Raw genomic sequence first — 27,471 nt, 5'->3', positions numbered from 1 at the left:
TATAGGCGCGTCGTCCGCGAGCGACGTTACGGGTTTGTAATAAATCCATTGCGATCTCTCGATGCTGGTTTGTGTAGGCGGTAAAGAAAAGAGATCGAGTTCACTCTTTAAGCACTCGTTTGAATGTGTATGAAGAAAGGACATGCTCCGTAAATTCCTAATTCACACGTCGATTAAGAGAATATGTCGGCTACACTGCGTTTCTTGACTCGACGGCAGCGTCCTGTGGATGGCTTTTTTTTGTTGTTGGTCTTTCTACCTGCCGTGCGTATTTTCTTCGTTGCCCTTTTTTTGTTCGTGATTTTTCTTCGCGCGTTGCTATTCTTCGACGATTTCTTTTTGTTCGTCTGACGACGACGGCGCTTAGAAGCAGCGTTGCGTCTTACGTGACTGAAGAAAGGAAACTGAAGCGCAGCTGTTTTCGCGGATACTTTATAACCTGTTCCCTTCATCAAGCTAGTTATTTTTTCTTTGGCTTTTCTTTTGAGATTTCCGCTCGATTCCTTGAGACGAGATTTGACCGCCTCCTTGAACGGCGTATTATTTTCGACATCCTCCATCACGTTAACGCCGGCTCGTAAAGCTTCTTTACCAACCGCTCGTACACCTTTACTCAGATAAGGAAGCACCCTCCTGAATAATCCTCCGAGAAAACTACCGATTCCGTGTCCTCGTTGATAGGGTGCTCCGACGAAAACCCTCGTGATTCCTCCGCTCCTACCTCCGCTATCGTAATATTCGTGGTCCTCCGGTCTAGCCATAGCGAGCGGCTTTTCCGACTGATTTTTTCTTACTGGAAACGTCTAAAGTGCAACGTCACCGTTAGCGTTCCCGATTGGAATGGTATTCTTTTTCCGAATTGATCTTTTATATCTATTTCAATCCTGCGGAAATACGTTTGTCGTAATGGGATATAATGCGGGACGGAGAAATGTTTCACTTGATTCGCGCCGTACGCGTAATAATGTCCGTAATGTTGCAGCTCGACCGGTACTATTCGAAGAAGTGGAGTTTGCACATCGCCGGTTATATAAGGTTCGCAAATATCGCAATAAACAAAGAGTTTATCGGGAATACCGCGCAGCAATCCGTGCGGTTCGACGGTATAGAAACTTCCAGCGCGCACTCCTTGTTCCGTTTTAAACCCGAGTTTAATAAAAGGCGCTGTAAAAATATCTTTGGAATTAGGTTTAGTCGCAGTGAGCGTGGTATAATGTGTGGTTTGTAGGCGATTGTTAGGCGTTGGTATGGCCCCGCCGCAGCCGAGTATTCGTAGTAGATTATCGGAAACGTTCATATGATGAATCAGATTGCATTTATTTTCATCGCATGTAATGTTGAACAAGATTTTACCGCCGCTAGCGTCTTCTAGTTTCAAGTTAATATGCGAATTCGCATCTTTGCAAGACGAATTAATAGCGGAGATAAGTTCCTCGATATTTTTGTAAATACCATTCGGTATTACGCCTTCCGTCGACGTTAACGGCGCCCCGTTTTTCCTCGTCTCGTGTCCATTTTCAATATCGACGAATCTAATGACATTTTCAACGTGGTTTATGTGTAAAAAAGTAGTGGGAAATTGGATCTCGTTAAGCGCGACTTCCCATTCGCCGTGTAAGTGTATAGGTTGAGGTAATTCCGTGGTGAAGGAAGTGGTTGCATTGTGCGGAAAATAACGCATACTGCTATTGCTGGGAAGAATCAAGAGAAATTGATCCGTCCTCATTTTGAACAAGCGGGGTTAAACTCGAAGCAGGGATCCAAGAATCAAACTTACTGGGATAACCACGCCAGCTAACCAGCACCTGCTTATTATTACCGCGACCCCGGCTTCTTATCACACGGTCGACGATAAACTCCTCCTCCTGCAAGTTTTTCTCAACCCGAGCCAATTCTTGTTCGTAAAAAATACCGTCTATGACTTCTCCCGCTAAATCGCTCAGCTCGTACACACGTGGTTTTCGCCAATCGAGTATGCGATGAATTCGAAATATCTCCTCACTCCACCGCGCCTCGTATCCTTTCTCGAAGACGACCTTTGCTCTACTGATACGAACGTGATCACCGACGTGGTATTTAGCCTTTCGGCGTTTTTCGTTCGCTTCGCCGTTGCTCTTCCATCGGCGCGTTATATTTTCACACGCGATACGCGCATTTTCTCTCGTAACAGCATACGGTTGCATTCTGGTGCTCGAATGACGGGTGTGATTATAGGCGTTTACGATATTCTGCAAAACATCGATGTAGCGTCGTGTATTTTTATGCGTAAAATAACGCCACATTCGTTCTTTCAACGTTCTGTTGAAGCGCTCGACGATGGCTGCTTTGACATCCGGATTGCGGGCTACGCGAAAACGAATGTCATTTTCTTCCAAAAACTTTTGTAGCGATCGCCCGACAAATTCTTTACCCTTGTCCGTTTGTAGGTATACGGGCGCGCGTCCGTTACTTCTCGAGAGCACGTTCTGAAAAGCTCTCATTACGGAATTACTCGTTTTGTCGCGCAATGGTTCTACCCAGACGTATTTACTAAGTACATCGATAATCACGAGTAAATACGAATATCCCTCGTTGTAACTTTTGAGATTTCGGAGTTCGATCAAATCTGCCTCCCACAGATCGTCGATATTCGTTACGTTGTAATGCATTCGCGGAAATTTCCGTCGCAATGGACGATGCAGCGTGTAGGCGTCTTGCGCTTCGAGCCATCGCTCGACATTGTTACGGGGCAAATTCGCCGCGCGAAACAGATTATCGACAGCCGAATAGCCGGCATAATGCGCGGGATCGTAGTACAATTTTTCAAGAGCCATCATTCCAATTTACTCCATTCGAACAGGCGTCTCGCTGGTGGAGAATCCGTGTTTCTCTGAGGAGTGGAACTCGCCGCAGGACCGGTAAGTTTCGCGATATTTTGCGAAGAACCGGCTGTTAATAATTTTTTATTTCTCACTAGTGCGGAGGGAATGTTCAAGTCGTGAAGTAATCGCGCGAACTGAACTCTTCCCGCGGCTTTCACGGTTTTTCTATCGCGCATCGCCTCGTTTATCAGGTCTGAGATATTTGAATCTTTTACGACGTTACCGTCTATGGTCACGACTCCGTACTCGTCCCAGTTAATTCTAGTCGACGATGCTTTATCGAGCAAGCGTTTCGTCAGTAAGCGAGCTTCGGCACGGTAAGATTTCGGTACGCTTTCCACTATTCTTTCGACGCTTTTCATCACCCCGAGACTCGCGTCGTGTTCTTTCGGGAGGCTTCTCGCACGACTAGAGCCCGGAGCGAATGAGAGATCGCTCGGCGGTACTTCTTCTTCGCGAGTGTCCATCGCGTCTTCTTCCTCTTCTTCTTCCTCGGCGTTACGCGCGTCTTGATTTCGTCGTCCGTGTGCTACTCGTACAAAGTGAAGATATCGCCAAAGAGCCTCTTTGTACATCTTCCATCTCTCGGCTTCGTCGTTCGGATAGGGTGAATTAAGAATTCGACTCATCTCCGCATCGAGTCTGGATAGAGCGGTTCCGGGTGTTCGTACGGAATTATAATTATTATTATTATTATTATTAACGCTTTCGTCCGGTGTGTTTTCCACGAGCGGTGCGCCGTAGTCGGTAGTCGGTTGATGCAATTGACGCTGCATTCTCTCGAGATTTTCCGTAGAAATTAAAACCATTTTTTTCGCTCTTTCCATAACACTCGATATTATTTTCTCTCTTGTGTTTTAAGCCGTCACCTTGTCTATGATTCGCGAAAATAAGGCCTCTAATAGAGGAACGATAATATAGGATAAGAATCCACCTCGTTGTACCAATAGCTTTCTTTTATTCTTCCAATTTCCGCGCTTTGACGCGATACGACGTAGCGTCGTTTTGTATTTGCTCAGACGATTTTTTTCGCGTCGTTCGAGCGCAACGTTACCATTGAGCGTGTTGAAAACGCATTCGCAAATACAGCGAATAAATTTTTCGTCCGCGGTTCGCAGGAAGGAGCTGCGTTGATTTTTGTTCAGATGACACAGCGCCTCTAGAAGACAAACGTTTCTCTTTCCGATCGAACGTCTAGCGGTTTTCGTTGCAGCGTCCGACGCCGCTACTTTCATCGTGAGAAAGTCACTCGCAACTGTCGTCTCGCGAGCGATGGTGCATACTTTTTATACGCTGGATCTGCGCGGTACGTAGACGTAACGCAACGCATCGTCGGGAAAGATGCTTGTCCGAAATCGATATTTGTCCGGAGTCGATTGTTTCAGATCGAGTAATAAATATCCGTGGGGGCGCGAGGTTGCGTCAAAGTATGCTTCTTCTAGAAACTTTGGGTCATCGGGGTACACCTGTCGCGCGAGATGACGAATTTGAGCGCGATCGCGCGGGTTCTTGAAGACGACGATGTAATTGGTATTAAGCGATATGTCGCGCTGACAGCGTCCCTGGTGAAATAGATTTTGCGTGATAAGTATAACGCTGAGATTCTTATGGTGACTACCCTTTGTAAAAAGATCCACGATGACGTCGCACGAGGATGATTCTCTCATAAGATCGTCGATTATCACCAACTTTGGTGTGAGAGGATCGTGGGAATAATCATGCGCTTGTGGCAACCCCTCGCGAAACTCGATTGCATTTTTCTTTATTTTTCCCGCAGCGTTCCTTTCTTTTTTCTCAAACGCGTATTGAAGTTGTCGATAAGCATCCTGCCATTCGGCGTAATAAAATAAAACTCTTTGGAAAGAAACATCGGCCATTTCGGATAGATATTTGAGAAAAGTTTTTACAAAGACCGTTTTGCCGCATCCAGTGGGACCGCTGACGATAGACGTCCAAGGATGTTTCCAGCGTATGTCCATCTTGCGAAATGAACTCTTCGCCGTTCGCTCGCGCCTTCATAAACGAAAAAAATCAGCGAAACACTATGACGCGATAAGCTTACTGCCCACTGACGGCAGCGGCGGCGGCGGCGGCGGCGGCGACCGCTTGCTCGCGCTAGCGTACAACTCGCGGACTCGAACAAGCTGATTCGGTCCGCGGAGACGCTGGACAAGCGCAACCGCGCTAGCGTACAACTCGCGGACTCGAACAAGCTGATTCGGTCCGCGGAGACGCTGGACAAGCGCAACCACCGAAATTGCTCGCGCCAGCGTCCAAGAGTGGAAACGCTACTTCGCGCGATGAAACGCTTTTTTTTCTCGGAAAAAATGAGGGTTTTATACGGGAAAGTAAGTTAGGAGGAAGAAAAATCTTTAAGAAAAATTATGCGAGAAAACATTTATTTTTACGAATAAAAGTACATGATTTGAGAAAAATAAAAATATTCGTTTTTATTTCTTAAATTTTTCATAGTTTTTACATGGTTTTTATACAATTATACATTTTACATTTTAAAACTAGCAATATTTTCTTAAATTAAATAAAAAAAATTTTTTATTTATACTTTTACAAAAATTTATAAATCTACTTAAAGCTATTTATATAAAGTCGGAAAACACACGCTAACCGTCGACAGCGAAAGAACAATTCTGTAAAAATTATCGAATCGCGTAACCGTAAGGAACGGAACAACGACTATTGATAAATCTACGTTTCAATAGCACGGGAGTACAAGCTTTCACTTCGTCGCGAGTTATTAACTCGTGAAAAGCCGTACGCCGAATTGCTCTGAAACGTAGATTTATCGATGTTCTATGCGACTTTCCTTCTTCTTCTTCTTCTTCTTCACTTTCCTCTTCTCGTCCCTCTCGCTCTTTTTGCAATATTAATTCTCTTATACTATTAAAATTGACTAAGCATGAGTTTGCAAAGTTTAGGGTTATACCCTTTACTTTGCAAACTTCGTGCGTGAGTCCTTCCGGTGTGCGAACAACGTAAGCATAAAATTTCGGACCACCGGATACAAACGCCTCGATGTAACTACCGGACCCATAGCTTTCGAGTTCGTTCGTCATATCGCCCAAAAAATTACCCGTACGCGGCTCGTATTCGGAAGGATCATCGCTGCTTACATAAATGCAAGAATCGGTATCGTAATATAAAACGCGTCGATCTAAGCGTTCTAAATATTTATACAACACTAATCGCGCTAGTGCCGTCGTGTACGCCGCTAAAACGACGTTGGTAAGAGGCGAGGGAACGTCGGCCTCTTCCCGCAGTCGCCATGAAACATACATCGCATCTTCGTTTACCGGCAGTATTTCGGTTATTTCATGTTTGGGGCTTGTGAGCAAACTCGCTAATCGTTGCTGAGTTTTTACGATTTCGGTATTCGTTAGGTTGGGTCGTTGGCCGAATTTCCCCCAAAAAGAATTTAAACACAACTTCGCGACCGAACGTAATCCCGAATTTTTCGCGATATTGTTACTTTCGAGAACGATACCTTCGGTTTCCTCGTAATCGCGAAGATATCGTTCTTTAGCCTCGTCATCGGTACATTCACTCGGCCACCCGCTGGCTTCTTGTTTTAATTTTAAAAATGTATTAATATATTCGGCGAATAACCCACCCTGCCGCGTACCGTGATCGTAGCGTGTTGCGTTGTACTGCCAAATCTCGCTAACCTCCGACACGAAATAACCTTTTTCAAGCGCTTTGCGCAATTCGCACGATACCCATGTACCCGTAAATTCACGTTCGGAAGGCCTGTGTGTACAATCTTCGCGTGAAAATGTTTCGCAGCAACTGCGGCACAACGCGAATAACAATTTTCCGCGTACGCGATACGGTAACACGGGGTGAAAGAGATCGCGCGGTGCGAGTACTTTGCAACGTACGAGGCCTTCGACGGAGTCGAAATTGTAATTCGGGCCTTCTCCGATTAGCACCGAACATTCCTCCCCGACATACACCGTGGGATGTCCGATCGGAAAAGTACCCGTTTTTAAAACATACGGATACAGAGAACATACATCGATGTATCGTATCTTCTCTGTACCCGTAATTTCATATCGAGTCGCGACATTCCCCGTACGGCCGCCGTAAAACGCATCGCGCGGATTGAGCGGTTCGTTTTCAACCATTCGATGGTGCTGTAAATATTCCCGCATTACGCTATTTACAGCCATCGCACGATCGAAATCGCACTCCCATTTCTCCGTCACCGTGTATCCGCGTTTTCTAAGACGATATGTCGTTGCGACTGTATGCTCATAACGCAAATCGATCGTATCCCTACGTTCACTGTTTACGGAGAGGTTACTGTCGCGGTTGATTCTAAAGCACGACGGGCAACCGTGCCAAAAACATCCGTGAAATTGAAACACGTGATGTCGCGTTACGCCGTTTTCTAACGATTCGTAATATCCGTCGACGAGTGTGCCGTCGAGTACGCGATATTCGCGGGTACGCCCTGCGTGAATAATAGGATGTCCGAGCTCTCGCTCCATCCACACCAGCCAACGCAGTGCTTTGCGCGATTGCGTATTCGCGTGTCTGTACCCACCCGGTGGAATTATACCAATCTCGCTTTCACGCAGAAAGTTTTTTCTAAAAACCCTCATACACGTGGAAGCGATTGTTGTACATTCCTCGAACGGGCACACTTTTCCGCGCCTCAGGAAAATTTTCCTAAAAGCCATGCACGCTCGTCTAAGAATATCCACGTCGTTGCGACAATAGCGCGATATCTCGAGTTGAAAATCAAAAATATAATTCGCCCGGGTTAACTCGTCGTGCCATGCTAAAAACTGTTCGCGTTCTTTCGTATTCATAGTTTCCGGAGAGTAATACTCGACGCCCGGCAACGGTCCTACATAGAATTGATTATCGAGCGTGTTAAATAAATGCGGAAAGACGCCTTTATCCAAAGTATTCGCCAGCCCGAAAGCCTTTGGTAATTCGGATAACCGCATCGGCATATAATTAACACTGTCGATAAATTTCGTATTTCCTACCGTTAGTACTATGATTTTAGTACCGCTCAAAATTACACGAGGTTCTGTCGAAATACCGCTTTCTACTAAATATCGGAGGATAAATTGCGCGTCGAACGATTTTGCGTTATGAGCAATACAAATTATTTTTTTAAAATATGTCGTCGGACGCGTCGCGAAATTTACAAATTCTTTAACAGGATCGTGACGAAATGTAAATTCGCGGATACCGCACCAACGACACCGCACCGACATATCTTCTATTTCCGCGCACGATTCGCAAATCTGCTGCGCGACGCAGAGAGTGGGCACGTGAATTTTTACATTAGCGGTACCTCGAAGCGTTTCATCCTGTCGTGTTTCGAAATCGTAAAACACGAATGCGGAGCGGTTTTCTGTTTTCGACTCGTGTTCATCCTCATTTTGATCTTCGAAATGCTCTTCCGAAGAGCGACCCACGATGCTACTCGAAGCTCGATTGATCGGCATCATGCAGCAATAATGATTTAGCGGTTGGTGAGAACGACACGTGAAACAGAAAGCCGCGCCGCATTCGTGCTGTTTCTTTCGTTCGATTACACGACCGCACTCGCCGCAAAATCGTATAACGCTACAAACGCTTTGAAGCGAATGCCCGTCGTACGATTTTTGCGCGCGATGACGCTCGAGGCACGCGCGATTAAAAAATTCGCGATTACATTCCGTGCAGCGTATTCGCTCATGTTCGAATCTCTCGCAAGTTGGAACCATGTTACAACGCGGGCATTTATTAGAGCATCGATGCCCTTTCGCGTCACTGCGATAAGCTACGTTGCACGGAATGCAATACCCTCTACTTCCAGCAGCGGCTCTTAAATTTAAAATCACGCTATAATGACGCGATTCGGCGACAAATAAAATATTTAATCGAGATATAGGTTCTCGATGTAGAGAGGCTAGCACCGCTGTTCCGTCGAATAACGGTTTACCCCCGCGACCAAAAGTGTCGGAATTGTAAACTATTATCGCGACATTTTCCGCGGCTAAATATTGTTGGAAATGTTCAATTTCCCTAATTCCGCAGCCGACTTCCGGAATCGCGATACCGACTTTTTTCGTCAACTCGACGGCGAGTTCGCGTTGCAACGACGAATTTCGTTTTCTCACCGCGTTCCATCTCGCATGCAACTCGCCCGTACGCACATTTCCACGCTCGTTATAAATCTGTGCCGTCACGAGCGCGCGAGGAAAACACAGATTATCGTTGTTGTTTATTGTTAAAATCGAACGTTTACCAACAATATCTAGAGCGTTATATCCACGTCCCGTGGGAGGGGTAATACGAAAAACGCGAATATTAAACTCTTGCGCTACGTTTAACCCCCCTGAACTTTGAGCTAATAAACTCACGAGATTCCAAATGTTCTCGGGAGTCAAATCGTTCGCCGGACGGAACGATATTCCAGCGGGGCCGTGAGAAAGAGCCGGAGAGTCGAAAGACAATCCAACATAATCTCCCGGTACGCATGAAAATATCGCGTAAGAGTGAATTTCGCGAAACGCGTTTTCCAATCGCGTGTAAACCTCCCCTCCTCCCTCGGGAAACGGAAGTATACGGAATCTAGCTTCTCTACCCTCTATCCCGAAATTTCTAAATCTACGCGTGTTTTCCGATACTAATTCTATATAATTAAAATTATCGCCGACCTGATTATTATTCCTTTCCGCCGCCGATGCTGCATCGATATCCTCCGCTCGCCTCGTTTCCTCCTCCTCCTCCGTTCTTTCCTCTTCCTGCGGCGCTCTTTCGTCGGTTTCGCCAGTCGATTCCACGCCCGACCGAGTTTCCTCCGACTCTTCTTCTTCTCTACCGTCACCTGTTTGAACTGCAAAAGTCAAAATTAAAAAATTAGCGAATTAATTAAAAATTTGATAAAATATTATATTTTATATCTTCATGCTCGAATTTTATTTGCAATAAAAATCGAAAAAGTGTTAAATCAGCTCACCTCTAGATTTTCTTCTTTTTTATTTTACACCCTCGTTTGATAATTGTAATCGGGAGAGTAAGAAATCACAGGGGGACTGTATCCTGTGAAAATTTTAATGTTTAATTTTAATGTTTAAAAAATAAAATTCGAGCATAAAAGCAACTGTAAAAATTTGCAATCTTTCTTACTTCTGTCACCCATTCCCCATCCGTCGTGGCTTTGTTCATCCTCTCCTTCATAATTCCTCTCCTGTAATTCCTCTTCCTGCTCTTCCTCCTCCTGCTCTTCTTCTTCGTCTTCCTGCTCTTCCTCTTCCTCCTCCTCCTCCTGCTCTTCCTCCTGCTCTTCCTCTTCGTCGTCAGCCTCGGGTAATATTACACTCTGTTGACGGTCGTTATCTAAAAATTTACGTTATTAATTTTTCAAATTTTTTAGTTATTTTATGCTTCTGCTAAGATAACTTTTTTTATCACTTACTGTACAAAGGACTGAATATTTCCTCCTCATCGAACGAGCTCACTTCGCGAGGAGCCGACTGACTCGTCGATTCGTTGCTCACAAGATCGACAAGCTCCGGCGTAAGAATAATTCGCGCGCGAGCTAAAACATTAAATTTTTTGAAAAATTTCCTAATATTAAATCAATGCTGTTATTTCATATAAATTACTTTTACGAAGGTCTATTACTTACACGAAGGTCCAGCCTCAGGCGAGGTATCGTCTCGTCGTCGTCTTACCCCGCGGCGTTGAGTAGCTCGCTCTTCGACATAATTTTGACGCTCGCTACGCACCACACCCTCCACCACCATGACTTTTTTCGGCTCGTGACATTGTAGCGTTCCTAAAAAATAATGATTTTAATTTTTTTAAATTTTGTTTTAAATATTCATAATAAAAAATAGAAACTTACCATTTTTTACCGCACCACGATAGTAATTCAGCAGGCCGGCGATATAGCCTCCCGCATCCTCTTCTTCGTTGTCGTTAAACACACGTCTCATCTCGATTATTTCGCCGGCAATAATCAAAAGCTGGAGGTAAATCGAGAAATGCCCCAAACGGAATAAAACCGCGAGCACCGCGGTAGGGCACGCACCCGCAAACTTTGCGAATACGACATAATTATTATCGTCGTTGTCGGATAACGACGATAAATAATTATCGATGCAGAGCCCGTTTAAACTACGCGTCAATCGCAAACACGATTCGATAATTTCCCGCAAACTAGACATTTTTAATTCAACGTGGCTTCGATACGCGGTGAAATCACACGAAGACGGAAATACAGATCGCTATGATCCCGAATGCGCGAGAAAATGTGAAACTGCGCGATTTTTTAGCGTCTTCCCGTTTTATACCAGTTTTCCCCACCTTGAGAAAATTTAGGGAAAAAAGCATTGTTTGTTTTCAAATATTTTTATTACACTTCCTTTGAAACCGGACAACGGTCCAGGTCCTTTCGTCGTACAACGTTTCGCACGTGCTTTTCACGATAATCCTATTATTCAACGAACGGTACTTCAAGATAGGAGAGCGAGGCGCCTCGGAAAAAATAAAAATAACAAATAATCGAATCGGGATAAGAATAATCCTATAGTATTGAACACGTAGTAAAAATTCCGACGACGCTTAACTTGTTAAGAAATACTACTTGTTAAGAAATACGCAACGGGTGGAAATTCTGTTGTTTGAATAAGAATAATCCTCTATATAACAATCACGTAGTAAAAACCACAATAGAGTGCAAAAATTTTTCCGTTGTAAAATCATGAAAATTTATTCCGTAACATGTCGTGACATGAAAATCGAAACTTTCTTTTATCTAGTAGAATTTTCGTGGGAATTCGGAAAAGTAATATTTGTCAATGCTTCGCCTTTGCGACCAATCATAGTGCTTAAAAGTTTATGTGTTCAAATTTCCCCCACCGTTTTTCCGATTTTCTATTACGCGGAAAATTGTAACATTTTTCTCATTCGTCTCCTAGCATTCGAACCTGCAAGATCAACAGCGAACAAGTTTCAGTTTTCGTGTTTTCGTTTTGCGTCTGCGTATAAAAATCAGTGTCATGGATAAACGCCGGGAAATTGTGAAATCCGAAAAACCGACAAAGTGCAGCGACACTTCCGAAGCAAGATGCGACATCACCGAAAAAATTGTGCAGAATTGCATGCTATTATCTACAACATATGGATTGAATTTTTCTTATACGAAGAAAATTCATGTTGGGCTGCAAACTTCAATCAACAGCGACGAGTTTGATTTTCAACCTTTCGTTAAATTTTCATCCAAGGGAGCCGACGGTATTTGCTTCAACATGGCGGAATGGCAAAAATTTCAAGAAAATATGAAGCAAATGTCGGATTACTTAAATGGAAATAGTATTACGACAAACTCGATTATTATCAACAAGATAATTATAAATTTCACCACTGCTTATGGAGCAAGAGCTTTGTTATTGACATATCGAGAAAACGGACAAGAAGTTCAACCTTTGGAAAATACCACGACTAAAGAAGAAATTCATGCTCCAAAGAAACGCCGGACTTATTCGCTCGCTATAGCAATGCAGAGAGCTAGTTTTCTGGGACTAGAAAATATACTCGAATGTGTAAACGCTAATTTGAATCGACTGAATATAATCACCACTAGTGCCAATGATTGCGCTAAATATCTTATTAATGAAATACAAATAAGACTACCTATCGTGGGTTATATCGAAAACGATATTATAAAACTCGCGTTCAAATCTAATTGTCGCGAAATACAAACTAATGTACGTACGCAACTAAAAGATTTAACATTTCTCGACGATCAATTTGAAATTGTATTTTTAGAATTAATTGCTCTTTACTTCGATCAAATTGTACATATAATTAGATTTCAACGAAAATTGTAATTCATACATTAATGTATACTTTTATCATTTATAATTAAATTTGATTCTATTGAAAATCATAAAATGTATAAACTTTATTTTGTCAGTTCAATTATGTATTCTTAAGAAAAAATTCCAAATAAACGATTTTGTATTCCATTTCTCGTGTTTGTTTCCTTCCTCTTTTCGCATGTTCCTGCACTCGACAATCCTTACAGCGCGCTCAATCCGCGGGGTGGCTCATTCCGTTCACGAGATATCGCTGCCACCTTAACCAGCATGCCGAATATCAGACTAAAAGTCGTCCGATCATTCGTCGCTGCGTTCTTTTGTTCGCTATACCGGCGCACGCTCTATACCGTTTGCACCCCCTTAGCCGTCATCTCGTCGAATATCGGTCTAGCAGAATCCACCGTTTGACTCCGTCGTTCTTTTGTTCTCCCATACTTGCCCGCTCACAGGTCGTAGTTCTATCATCCCCCGCTCGACACCTTGGCGATGTTTGTTTACATTTCCCATACCTGCCAGAGAGTCCGGGGTACCTCATATAGACGCGGCCCCACCATAAATACGCTCCTTCACGAGGCGACTGTGTGACGTCGTTTGTTTTGACGCCCCATACCTGCCAGAGAGTACGGGGTACCTCATGTAGACGCGGCCCCACCATAAATACGACCCTTCGCGAGGCGACTGTGTGACGTCGTTTGTTTTGACGTCCCATACCTGCCAGAGAGTCCGGGGTACCTCATGTAGACGCGGCTCCACCATAAATACGTCCCTTCCCTTCACGGACTAGAGGCGACTGTGTGACGTCGTTTGTTTTGATGTCCCATACCTGCCTGAGAGTCCGGGGTACCTCATGTAGACGCGGCTCCACCATAAATACGTCCCTTCCCTTCACGGACTAGAGGCGACTGTGTGACGTCGTTTGTTTTGATACCCCATACCTGCCAGGTCCCATACCTGCCAGGCCCCATAGCTATAAATACGACCCTACGACTTATTTCATTTGATCTATAGGTAGCTATGCGGACTAGGACCAGGACTAGAAACCCAGCGATCCAGGTTCGAACCCGGTTTGGATTTTCTCAATTCGGAAAAAAATAAAAAGTTTACGTCATCCCGCGCCTGCCATAAATACGACCCTACGACTTATTTCATTAGATCTATAGGTAGCCCAGCAGACTAGGACCAGGACTAGAAATCCAGCGATCCAGGTTCGAACCCCGTTTGGATTTTCTCAATTCGGAAAAATAAAAATTTCCGCCATCTTGTCAACATCCGCCATCTTGTTTACCCGTAGCCGCCATCTTTTTTTTCCCATCCCGTCAGAGAGGAGTGGGGGAATGTTTTGGCGCCAGACCCACCGCGGGGGGCCTAGACGGGGTAGGTGGTGGGGGTTTGTTGTGACGGCCCATACCTGCCAACATACTACTATTGTATAAAGTACAAAATAAATATAACAATATATGAACATTCAATATACAATAATTTGTTAATTTTATATAAATTACATAAAGGTAAAAATAAGAAAAGCGTATTATTTATTATATATAATATATATAGTCTAAAGTATTACATGTATGTCAAATATATTAATTTTTACTGTACTAGTTTTTTTAATTTATCAGACATCTGGTGTATGCCTATTTCATTTCGTACATAAAATTGTAGCCAGTGATGCAAACTCGAGCCGGCCAGCACCCGAGCACCGCGGTAGGGGAAGCACGCACACAAACGAGAATCGTGACGTCACACGTACGTGTGCGCTTCGTCGTTCAGTTTGTAGAAGCGAGTGGACATACGTGTTCCGTCTCCTTTTTATCAAAGCGACGTTGCGCGCTTGTTGCGTATGACAACGTGAAATGCTTTTTCGAGATTTATGTGATCCTATCTGAAAAAGTGCATGACATCGATTCTCGCATATCTCGAAAGTATTGTTGCCTCTTTTCCGCGATGCCGATTGGCTCTCTTTTTATACTGATTTCACGTATCTGCGTAACTGTTATTGCACTTATTTTGACAGTTTAAAAAAATATATTTTGATAGTTGTCAAGGCAATATTGATTAGCAATTTATTGATTAGTTTATTAATGTTTCTATGACAGTTGTTTACATTTCCTCAAGCTGTCAAACAGTATAGACGTATTCCGTGTTTCAAAAAAGTATTTTTGTAAAAAGAGTGAAAAAAAGAGCGAAGAAGTGAAAAAAGGAGAAGGAAGGGATAAAAGGGAAAAAGGTAAGTAATTATATTATATAATATTATAAGTGATATTAAACAGATACAATTAAATGGATACAAAAGAAAAGAAAAAAAAGCGCACATGTATGGCTTAGTATAGTAAATTTTATATTTGTCGTCCTTTGAAAAATTTGCTATTAAGATATCATAATTCATTGAGTTACATACCATAACTGGATTTACATGATTCCTAAATTTATTCAATAACTTTTCGGCGTAACTTGCCTCCATAGGGTCAGAAATCTTACAATTATCCTGCAGAAATATAAAAGCGCGAAATTTATTATAGAAACATGTTTATGCAATAGAAATGTTTGGATTTTTTTTAAATTTATACGAACATTAAACAAATATTCATTCTGACATTAATTTCTTGCTACATAGTGTAAGAAAACAAATGTTACGTTAAAAAAATTGTTTATCTACATTTATTTCCTTTTACATATAACTTTAAAATTTTTAAATCGTCCTTTGAAAAATTTGCTGTTAAGATATCATAATTCATTGAGTTAAAAAGGCTGGCTCTATCTGTTTTACATGCATTTATTTCACAAAAATATATTAAATAATAAATTCTGTTATTTCACCAATTCTAATTTTTGTTATTACATAAATTGGACATTTCATATAGAACTTGTGGTAATTACATACCATAACTGGATTTACATGATTCCTAAATTTATTCAACAACTTTTCGGCGTAACTTGCCTCCATAGGGTCAGAAATCTTACAATTATCCTGCAGAAATATAGAAGCGCGAAATTTATTATAGAAACATGTTTATGCAATAGAAATGTTTGGATTTTTTAAAAATTTATACGAACATTAAACAAATATTCATTCTCACATTAATTTCTTGCTACATAGTGTAAGAAAACAAATGTTACGTTAAAAAAATTGTTTATCTACATTTATTTCCTTTTACATATAACTTAAAAATTTTTAAATCGTCCTTTGAAAAATTTGCTATTAAGATATCATAATTTATTGAGTTAAAAAGGCTGGCTCTATCTGTTTTACATGTATTTATTTCACAAAAATATATTAAATAATAAATTCTGTTATTTCACCATTTTTAATTTTTGTTATTACATAAATTGGACATTTTATATAGAACTTGTGGTAATTACATACTATAACTGGATTTACATGATTCCTAAATTTATTCAACAACTTTTCGGCGTAACTTGCCTCCATAGGGTCAGAAATCTTACAATTATCCTGCAGAAATATAGAGGCGCGAAATTTATTATAGAAACATGTTTATGCAATAGAAATGTTTGGATTTTTTTAAAATTTATACGAACATTAAACAAATATTCATTCTGACATTAATTTCTTGCTACATAGTGTAAGAAAACAAATGTTACGTTAAAAAAATTGTTTATCTACATTTATTTCCTTTTACATATAACTTTAAAATTTTTAAATCGTCCTTTGAAAAATTTGCTATTAAGATATCATAATTCATTGAGTTAAAAAGGCTGGCTCTATCTGTTTTACATGCATTTATTTCACAAAAATATATTAAATAATAAATTCTGTTATTTCACCATTTTTAATTTTTGTTATTACATAAATAGGACATTTCATATAGAACTTGTGGTAATTACATACCATAACTGAATTTACATGATTCCTAAATTTATTCAATAACTTTTCGGCGTAACTCGCCTCCATAGGGTTAGAAATCTTACAATTATCTTGCAGAAATATAGAAGCGCGAAATTTATTATAGAAACATGTTTATGCAATAGAAATGTTTGGATTTTTTAAAAATTTATACGAACATTAAACAAATATTCATTCTCACATTAATTTCTTGCTACATAGTGTAAGAAAACAAATGTTACGTTAAAAAAATTGTTTATCTACATTTATTTCCTTTTACATATAACTTTAAAATTTTTAAATCGTCCTTTGAAAAATTTGCTATTAAGATATCATAATTCATTGAGTTAAAAAGGCTGGCTCTATCTGTTTTACATGCATTTATTTCACAAAAATATATTAAATAATAAATTCTGTTATTTCACCATTTTTAATTTTTGTTATTACATAAATAGGACATTTCATATAGAACTTGTGGTAATTACATACCATAACTGGATTTACATGATTCCTAAATTTATTCAATAACTTTTCGGCGTAACTCGCCTCCATAGGGTTAGAAATCTTACAATTATCTTGCAGAAATATAGAAGCGCGAAATTTATTATAGAAACATGTTTATGCAATAGAAATGTTTGGATTTTTTAAAAATTTATACGAACATTAAACAAATATTCATTCTCACATTAATTTCTTGCTACATAGTGTAAGAAAACAAATGTTACGTTAAAAAAATTGTTTATCTACATTTATTTCCTTTTACATATAACTTTAAAATTTTTAAATCGTCCTTTGAAAAATTTGCTATTAAGATATTATAATTCATTGAGTTAAAAAGGCTGACTCTATCTGTTTTACATGCATTTATTTCACAAAAATATATTAAATAATAAATTCTGTTATTTCACCATTTTTAATTTTTGTTATTACATAAATTGGACATTTCATATAGTACTTGTGGTAATTACATACCATAACTGGATTTACATGATTCCTAAATTTATTCAATAACAATAATATTTATTATTTCCCCATGTATTATTACAATTTATGTAATAATACATAAATTATTATTAACAATCTTCATTTGTAATAATACATAAATTATTATTAACAATCTTCATTTGAGAGATCGACTTTGAGAGATATTTGCAATTGCTCGCTGATATTTGTTAAAATTATTATTAAATTTTTGAGAAATTAATTTAATTAAATTAATTTATATATATATATATATATATGTATATATATACAGGGTGTCCGACAATTGCTGAATCACCTCTCGGGTGTAGGTAGAGCGGGTTAAATCGAGTAGAAAAGTCCTCTACTGTTTTGCGATTTTCGCAATAACTAATGAGAAATTAATTAAAGAAAATCGGCCAATTCGCGCGAGTTTAAGTGCGCAGCGAGAAGAGACCCGTGGCGGTACAGTCCACTGTTATTTGGTTACTAGGCACGCGATGAAGCGCTGGGAGGAGCGCTCTACAATTGAGAATGGCAACATACGAGCGGTGCTGAACGCTAGATTTTTGTGTCCTAGCGACTACGTAACAGTGGGCTGTCTCTTCTTGCTGCGCGCTTAGACTCGCGGAAATTGGCCGATCTTCTTTAATTAATTCCCCATTAATTATTGCGAAAATCGCAAAACGGTAGAGGACTTTTCTACTCGATTTAACTCGCTCTACCTACACCCGAGAGGTGATTCAGCAATTGTCGGACACCCTGTATATAAACTGACTTTTTTTCTCGGATGCTTCACCGGAATATTTATATATATATATAATTAAATATTCATTATAATACAGCTTATACTTACACTATAAATATATATTAATTTCTTAAATTTTATTGAAGGATAAAAAAAAGACGAGAGAGAGAGAGAGAGAGAGAGAGAGAGAGAGAGAGAGAGAGAGAGAGAGAGAGAGAGAGAGAGAGAGAGAGAGAGAGAGAGAGAGAGAGAGAGTGATAAAGAAAAAATAAGAAGAAAAAAGAAAAGACGTTTAGAAAAAGTATGTATATAAATAAATAAATAAATTATAATTAGTGCATAATGAACTATATTGGATGATATATGTATCTTATATATACAAAACAATGTTAAACATCTAAAACAAGATATCTGAATAACTCTTATTTTTAATAATAAAAAGAAGTGTTTTAAATAAAAATTGTAAAATTTTGATAAAGTTATTACATAATACATGTATTTTTTTTTAAGTAGAGTTTAATAAAGATTCTTTGTAATATTTTTGTGTATAAAAGTGTATAAAAGTGTAAGATTAATTAAAAAATTAATATTTAACGAGATATTTCAGTTCATATAAAATTATGTAAAATTAAAATATAAAATATTTCATAAAGTATTCGATTTTTGGCAATCCTAAATAACTTTATACCCAATATTGCAATTAATCAATTTATGTAAAATAATTAGGGTAGTTTCATTTAAGAAAATTACCTTCTTACTGATGATCTTCAAATCTCTGAAGCGCCTCTACTTAAAGTTAAACTAATATTCCTTTTTCTTCTCTTTAAACCAAACAACTTTTATTTGAAGCATTTCTTTCTATTTTCAAAATGGTGGATGTTATTCAGATAATCAATCTTAGGTGAGACATCCTGTATGTGTATGTGTGTATGTGTGTTATATAATTATATTATGTTATAAAATGAACAAAAAAATATCAAAACATAAAAAGCAAAGCTAAGAAAATAAAATTCATTATTATTAATTTATTTTATTAATTTTACTGAAATAGATAAAATGCAGCAAATAGAAGCAGATTTAAAAAAGGATAATTTAAATGTTGAGGATTTATTAACGCCAAACGATGTTTTGGACAACATAAAAATGTATGATTCAACAGTGTAAGTATATATTATACATTTATACTATTCGACATTAAAAAATTTTTTTTTACTTTTGTTATTTCTTTACAGGCGCTTACAAATGGTTAAAAATACGTTTTTAATCATTACAGTTAATTTATTACATTTTTGTGATTTTGTGTAAAACCCACCGAAATAAATTTTCTCTTTTATTATTAAAATATTGAAATCAATTTTTATTTTTTATAAGTTTATTTATTTTTAATATTTAATTTAATTTAATAATTTAATTAAATATATGTCTTACATTTTTTTACGTTTATTTTATTATTCTTCATAGTGAAATAATAGGATATGTGGATGGTATAGAATCTCCTCGACTGGTTGGTAATAACCAGCAATATAAATTTTACAAATTTTACTTAAATAATAATAAGGGCAGACGTGTTCAAGTCGTAGCTTGGAACGACGATATTAAAGATGTCGAGCATCATGTTATGTCGAATCATGTAAGCATTCGAAAAAATAATTTTTAAATAATTAAATAATTAATTTAAATAATAATAGTAATAACAACAGTATTAATAATAGTAATAGTAGTAATAGTAGTAGTAATAATATTAATAATAATAACCTTTTAATAATATTTTATATATAATATATACAAGGTGTCCCAGACCTATACTTACTTACGTTATTTTTACTTTAACTCTTTATAACGCCAAAATTATGACATTTTGCCAAAAAAACTTTCATCTCAGAATAACATCAGGAATCTACCCTGAAAAGGTTTGACGGTAGGTCTGAAACATCCTGTATAATGAATAAATAATAATTTTTATGTATATTAGATAATATATATAGATGGTGTTCAGATAAGAAAATTAAAAAATAATATAAAATTTTCTCCGTGCATATATAACTTACTAATTTGTCAAAAAGTATTTAATATATTGCTCAATTTTACTTTTTTGATTTATTGTTTGAATTTTTTTTGGTTCGAAATATTTCACATTTGAAACTATCGTATTATTTTTTATCAATAGCTTATACTACACATTTCTATTATTGAATTGATTATTCTTTGGTTTTCTTGCCTGGGCACCATCTATATGCATTATCTATTATACATATATATATATAAAACATGTATAATATATATAATAATATAATTAATAATTTTTATGTATAATAGATAATACATATAGATGGTGCTCAGGCAAGAAAGCCAAAGAATAATCAATTTAATAATGGAAATTTGCAGTATGAGCTATTGATAAAAAGCAATACTATTGTTTCAAATTTGGGATATTTTGAACCGATAAAAACCTCAAACATTAAACCAAAACAAACAACATTAAACGATATATTAAATACCTCTGGACAAATTAGTAAGTTATATATTCACGGAGAAAATTTTATATTAAAAATTACTTTGTACAGCAGTAATTGCGGACCATAATGGTTTTATAATTTCTTCATGATCCATAGTTACTACTGTACATAGTAATTTTTTATATGAAATTTTTGCCACGTAGTGCCGGTAAGTTATAAGCAAAGTTTTAAGTTGTGTATAGTATTTTAAAAGTCCGAAAAATTTAAAACGTTTTATTTTATGTTGTTATATTTTTATTTATTAATATTTTATAATTTTAAAATACTTTTAAAATACTTTAATATTATAAAATATTTCACATATTTTTTTTATAATTTCATATTTTCAAATTTTTAATATTTTATAAATTTTATATTTTTTAAATTATATATAAATATATATAAAATTCAAATTGTATTAGATATATAAATTTAAAAAAATGCTAAAGTATTTATATCTAATATATTAAAATATATATATTTTATTATTATTAATCTAATAATAATACTACAATATATATATAAATAAATAAATAATTATAAATAAAAAATCAACAACAACAACATTAACAATAATAATAATAAATTTATATATGTAGTTTTAGATGGATATATAAAAACAAATTTCTCTGAAGTATTCAATAACAAATTGAATAAAATTATTGGGTGCGGATCTATTACAGACGGTTCTTACAAACTGCAAGTACATGTTCTAAATTTTTCTGATGACAGTTATTATGACAAGCTAGATTTACACAAAGGCGATAAAATCTGTATAACAGGAACTATGCAAATTAACGGTAATAATATGTATATTTTTTAAATTATCAATTTTAATAAAAAATATTGTAATATCCATAATAATAATAATAATAATAATAATAATAATAATAATAATAATAATAATAGTAATAGTAATAATAATATATTTTTAATAATTAGTTATTTTTATAAAGTATTTATTTATTTTTATTTATATATATATATGTACGTTTACATTCATTTTTATATATAACATTAATATTTTGTAGCTGATCCACCATATTTACTCGTCAATAATATTGATGATATTATTAAAATGGAAGGACGAATGTCTATACCACTTTTATTAAAAGGTGTGAATACACCACAAAAAAGAAAATTGGAAGGTATATACATATAATAAACTTATATAATTTTAAATTAAGAATAAACATATAATTAAAAATAATATAAAAATTATATAAGATAATAATATAAGATATAAAAATTATATTTTAGAATTTTTTATACAAAATATTTTTTTAATATAATTTACAGGAAAAATTAATTATATTATATTTTTATATTTTAGCAACAAAATTACTTTTTAATTTAATTATATTTTATATTTTTTATCCTTATATATTTAATTCTTTTCAATAATTTTTTTACTTTATATAATTGTAAAAATATATTACAAAAATACAACTCTTTTACTTTAAACATAATATTGATTTATAATTATAAATGCTTTATAATTATAATATAATTTAAAGATTTTTATATTTTCTTAAATTTTTAATAATTGTTTTTATAAACAATATTAATAATTGTTCTAATAAATAATATTAATAATATATAATATTTTATTACAGAAACAGAAGAGTTGCAAAATAAGAAAATTATTCATTAAATATATTATCATTTTATTATTATTATCATATATTAGTTACTTTTGTTCCATTATTTTCATATATTAATTGTTTTGGTGTTAATAATATTGTTATCATTTTATAATTATTAATGTAAAATATGTTTATTAAATTAAAATAAAAATACTTGCACATTTTCTTATTATTAATATTTATTATATATAATAGTTATTGAGATAATGATATGAGATTATATAAAAAAAACTTTTATAAATAAAATTAAAAAAAAATAATAAAATACAAAATTATGTTTTTTGTACAATAAAAATTTAATTCTTGCTCAATCATATACATATATATAAAATGTGTGTGTCTACATATATTTGTTAGATAAATATATTTATTACTTTTAAATCAAATAATATCATAATCATATTTTAAAAATTTAAGAAAAAAGAAATAATAAATAAATAATGATTATTAATAAATTAATAATAAATTAAATTGACTTTATATTTATTAATAATTCTTATTAGTTCTCTCAATGATAATAATATTATTATTAATATTATTATTAAATATAAATATAAATATAATAATATATGTGTATATAATAATTAATAATTATAAATACTTTTAAAAAAATACTTATATAAATATTTGTCACTGGATCTAGGAAACCAATTTTGAAACTAATTTTCAAAAATTTTCATAAATTTTCTATAATTTTTACGATTTTCAAGGTAAGTGTTGATAAGTTTGGACATTGCATTTTTCATTTACTTGTGTGTTTTTATTTAGTAGAAGTTTTATTTGTAGCAGGTGATAGTAAGATGGTAGAGCTGAAATGGCAGTTCTTTAAATTATAATAGTAAATATGGAGGCATAACAAAATGAATTAATCAAATATCGCATGTATTTATTTATGTGTTTAGGCAAATTTGTGTAAATAGACTCTAAAATCCGTATCAGACAACGCATTAAAAATTGAGATTGAAAATTGAAATTTACCTATCAGAATAAAGAACTTTTAGTTTCCTTTGTTTCCATTGGTCAAATTTTAATCTTTAATCTTTAATCTTCAATCTTTAATATATGTATAGTCTAATACGGGCTTAATTCAGTGTTTATTCAATCTTATATTATTAATTAATTTAATATGTTATGTTATTAATTTTTATAATTTTAAATTTGTGTTTAGGAAATATTACAAAATTAATAAATTATGAGTTAATAAAATAATAAAATTATATCTATTTACAGTTACAAATAATTTTAAAAGTCAAACTTATTTATTTTATTAAATAAAAATAAATAATAAATAAATGATAATTATTAATAAACAAATAATAAATTTAAATTAACTTTATATTTTTTAATAATATTGAAGTTATTTTTTCTCATTAATTGATTTAATATTGATATTAATATATTTCTGTTCTTTCTAATAAAGTTTTTTTTTCTTCAAGTTTATATAAATAAACTCCAATTCAGTGTTTATTTAATCTAATATTATTAATTATTTAATTATATTTTATTAATTTTTATAATTTTATATTTAAATTTTAAAAATATTACTAAATAATAGTGAATAAACAAAATAATAAAATTATATTTATTAAAAAAGTATGATTTCTCTAACTCGAATATATCGATAGAGATAAAGTATTTAAATATTCTGGTAATAAAATTTCACTAAAATCGCCATTATCACAATTTTCAGTATTATCTATACTTGTATAAATTCGTTCTTCAAACGTATCTAATAATTCAACAACTCTTTTATTAATTTCATCAACATCGACATTTCTTGCAGAAAGAGAGAGTATTGCACACACACATTTCGTCATTTTATTAAATTCTTTATAATATAATATAATAATTATTTAAAAGTGCATGACATCGATTCTCGCATATCTCGAAAGTATTGTTGCCTCTTTTCCGCGATGCCGATTGGCTCTCTTTTTATACTGATTTCACGTATCTGCGTAACTGTTATTGCACTTATTTTGACAGTTTAAAAAAATATATTTTGATAGTTGTCAAGGCAATATTGATTAGCAATTTATTGATTAGTTTATTAATGTTTCTATGACAGTTGTTTACATTTCCTCAAGCTGTCAAACAGTATAGACGTATTCCGTGTTTCAAAAAAGTATTTTTGTAAAAAGAGTGAAAAAAAGAGCGAAGAAGTGAAAAAAGGAGAAGGAAGGGATAAAAGGGAAAAAGGTAAGTAATTATATTATATAATATTATAAGTGATATTAAACAGATACAATTAAATGGATACAAAAGAACAGAAAAAAAAGCGCGCATGTATGGCTTAGTATAGTAAATTTTATATTTGTCGTCCTTTGAAAAATTTGCTATTAAGATATCATAATTCATTGAGTTACATACCATAACTGGATTTACATGATTCCTAAATTTATTCAATAACTTTTCGGCGTAACTTGCCTCCATAGGGTCAGAAATCTTACAATTATCCTGCAGAAATATAGAAGCGCGAAATTTATTATAGAAACATGTTTATGCAATAGAAATGTTTGGATTTTTTAAAAATTTATACGAACATTAAACAAATATTCATTCTGACATTAATTTCTTGCTACATAGTGTAAGAAAACAAATGTTACGTTAAAAAAATTGTTTATCTACATTTATTTCCTTTTACATATAACTTTAAAATTTTTAAATCGTCCTTTGAAAAATTTGCTGTTAAGATATCATAATTCATTGAGTTAAAAAGGCTGGCTCTATCTGTTTTACATGCATTTATTTCACAAAAATATATTAAATAATAAATTCTGTTATTTCACCATTTCTAATTTTTGTTATTACATAAATTGGACATTTCATATAGAACTTGTGGTAATTACATACCATAACTGGATTTACATGATTCCTAAATTTATTCAACAACTTTTCGGCGTAACTTGCCTCCATAGGGTCAGAAATCTTACAATTATTCTGCAGAAATATAGAAGCGCGAAATTTATTATAGAAACATGTTTATGCAATAGAAATGTTTGGATTTTTTAAAAATTTATACGAACATTAAACAAATATTCATTCTGACATTAATTTCTTGCTACATAGTGTAAGAAAACAAATGTTACGTTAAAAAAATTGTTTATCTACATTTATTTCCTTTTACATATAACTTTAAAATTTTTAAATCGTCCTTTGAAAAATTTGCTATTAAGATATCATAATTTATTGAGTTAAAAAGGCTGGCTCTATCTGTTTTACATGTATTTATTTCACAAAAATATATTAAATAATAAATTCTGTTATTTCACCATTTTTAATTTTTGTTATTACATAAATTGGACATTTTATATAGAACTTGTGGTAATTACATACTATAACTGGATTTACATGATTCCTAAATTTATTCAACAACTTTTCGGCGTAACTTGCCTCCATAGGGTCAGAAATCTTACAATTATCCTGCAGAAATATAGAAGCGCGAAATTTATTATAGAAACATGTTTATGCAATAGAAATGTTTGGATTTTTTAAAAATTTATACGAACATTAAACAAATATTCATTCTGACATTAATTTCTTGCTACATAGTGTAAGAAAACAAATGTTACGTTAAAAAAATTGTTTATCTACATTTATTTCCTTTTACATATAACTTTAAAATTTTTAAATCGTCCTTTGAAAAATTTGCTATTAAGATATCATAATTCATTGAGTTAAAAAGGCTGGCTCTATCTGTTTTACATGCATTTATTTCACAAAAATATATTAAATAATAAATTCTGTTATTTCACCATTTTTAATTTTTGTTATTACATAAATTGGACATTTCATATAGAACTTGTGGTAATTACATACCATAACTGGATTTACATGATTCCTAAATTTATTCAATAACAATAATATTTATTATTTCCCCATGTATTATTACAATTTATGTAATAACAAAAATTAAAAATGGTGAAATAATAGAATTTATTATTTAATATATTTTTGTGAAATAAATGCATGTAAAACAGATAGAGCCAGCCTTTTTAACTCAATGAATTATGATATCTTAATAGCAAATTTTTCAAAGGACGATTTAAAAATTTTTAAGTTATATGTAAAAGGAAATAAATGTAGATAAACAATTTTTTTAACGTAACATTTGTTTTCTTACACTATGTAGCAAGAAATTAATGTCAGAATGAATATTTGTTTAATGTTCATATAAATTTTTAAAAAATCCAAACATTTCTATTGCATAAACATGTTTCTATATAAGTGTACCTTTAAGCAAAAGATATTTTCAAATAAATTTCGCGCTTCTATATTAATATATATTAATTTTTTAAATTTTATTGAAGGATAAAAAAACGACAAGAGAGAGAGAGAGAGAGAGAGAGAGAGAGAGAGAGAGAGAGGAACAAAATAAAAGAGGAACAACAAAAAAAAAGAAATATAAAGAAGAAATAAGCAGAAAAAGGAAAAGACGTTTAGAAAAAGTATGTATATAAATAAATAAATAAATGTAAAAAATGTAAAAAATAATTATTTAAAATTATAAATAATTTTAAATAATTATTATAAATAATTTTTATAAATAATTATTAAATTTTTAAATAATTATTATAAATAATTTTTTAAAATTTTAAGTACTTAATTACATTATTTAAAAATTTTAAAGAAATGAAGTTTAACGAATATTATCCAGCAATTGTAAATATCTCTCAAAGTCGATTAAAATTTCAAGTACTTAATTACATTATTTAAAAATTTTAAAGAAATGAATTTTAACAAATATCATCCAGCAATTGCAAATATCACTCAAAGTCGATCTCTAAAATGGAGATTGTTGTTTGTATGAAATTAAATCATCAATGTACTTTAATTTCATACAAATAAGAATCTTTATTTGAGAGATCGACTTTGAAAGATATTCGCAATTGCTCGATGATATGTGTTAAAATTAATTTCTCTAAACATTTTAAATAATGTACGTATAAATAATAACAAGAAGATAGCAAATAATTTCAGCATTAACCATTTTGTGCTTTGATTTATGTATAATATTTTTCTTTTACATTGGTTGGATAGCTTAATATTAAAACGGTTTCAGCATTAAAATA

General features: G+C 33.8%; 2 protein-coding genes and 1 long non-coding RNA gene across 6 annotated transcripts; 1 reads left to right on the top strand and 2 right to left on the bottom strand.

Annotated features, from left to right (window-relative positions):
* Positions 1-1,685: 1,685 nt before the first annotated feature.
* Positions 1,686-2,813, bottom strand: LOC136997878 (uncharacterized). Its single transcript, XM_067349276.1, has one exon. The coding sequence runs from the start codon at positions 2,811-2,813 to the stop codon at positions 1,686-1,688; it is 1,128 nt and encodes a 375-aa protein (XP_067205377.1).
* On the bottom strand, positions 2,813-10,922 carry LOC136997713 (histone H3.v1-like). 4 transcript variants are annotated; one of them, XM_067348774.1, is made up of 3 exons: positions 10,516-10,922; positions 10,303-10,425; positions 8,458-10,223 (listed from the first exon to the last, which is right to left on the bottom strand). In XM_067348774.1, exons 1-3 carry the CDS (start codon positions 10,631-10,633, stop codon positions 9,958-9,960), a joined length of 507 nt encoding a protein of 168 aa, XP_067204875.1. In that variant the 5' UTR covers positions 10,634-10,922; the 3' UTR covers positions 8,458-9,957. The 4 variants fall into 4 exon arrangements, with proteins under 4 accessions (XP_067204871.1, XP_067204874.1, XP_067204872.1 ...); XM_067348770.1 differs by having other exon boundaries at positions 2,813-9,720; positions 9,844-10,922; XM_067348773.1 differs by having other exon boundaries at positions 2,813-10,223; positions 10,303-10,922.
* Positions 10,923-18,417: 7,495 nt separating this feature from the next.
* LOC136997711 (uncharacterized) lies at positions 18,418-27,394 on the top strand. The gene is made up of 3 exons (XR_010888335.1): positions 18,418-19,891; positions 20,578-24,598; positions 26,710-27,394. It is a non-coding gene; the product is annotated as an uncharacterized lncRNA (long non-coding RNA).
* The last annotated feature ends 77 nt before the right edge of the window (positions 27,395-27,471 follow it).

Source organism: Linepithema humile, chromosome 2 (assembly GCF_040581485.1).
Source record: "Linepithema humile isolate Giens D197 chromosome 2, Lhum_UNIL_v1.0, whole genome shotgun sequence".
NCBI lineage: Eukaryota > Metazoa > Arthropoda > Insecta > Hymenoptera > Formicidae > Linepithema > Linepithema humile.
Note: the sequence above shows the minus strand (reverse complement) of the source record. Positions and strands in the feature narration are given on the sequence as shown.

Excerpts from the sequence above, each read along its gene's own strand:
- LOC136997713 (XM_067348770.1), bottom strand. The coding sequence starts at position 8,605 with ATGGTTCCAACTTGCGAGAGATTCGAACATGAGCGAATACGCTGCACG.
- LOC136997878 (XM_067349276.1), bottom strand. The coding sequence starts at position 2,813 with ATGGCTCTTGAAAAATTGTACTACGATCCCGCGCATTATGCCGGCTAT.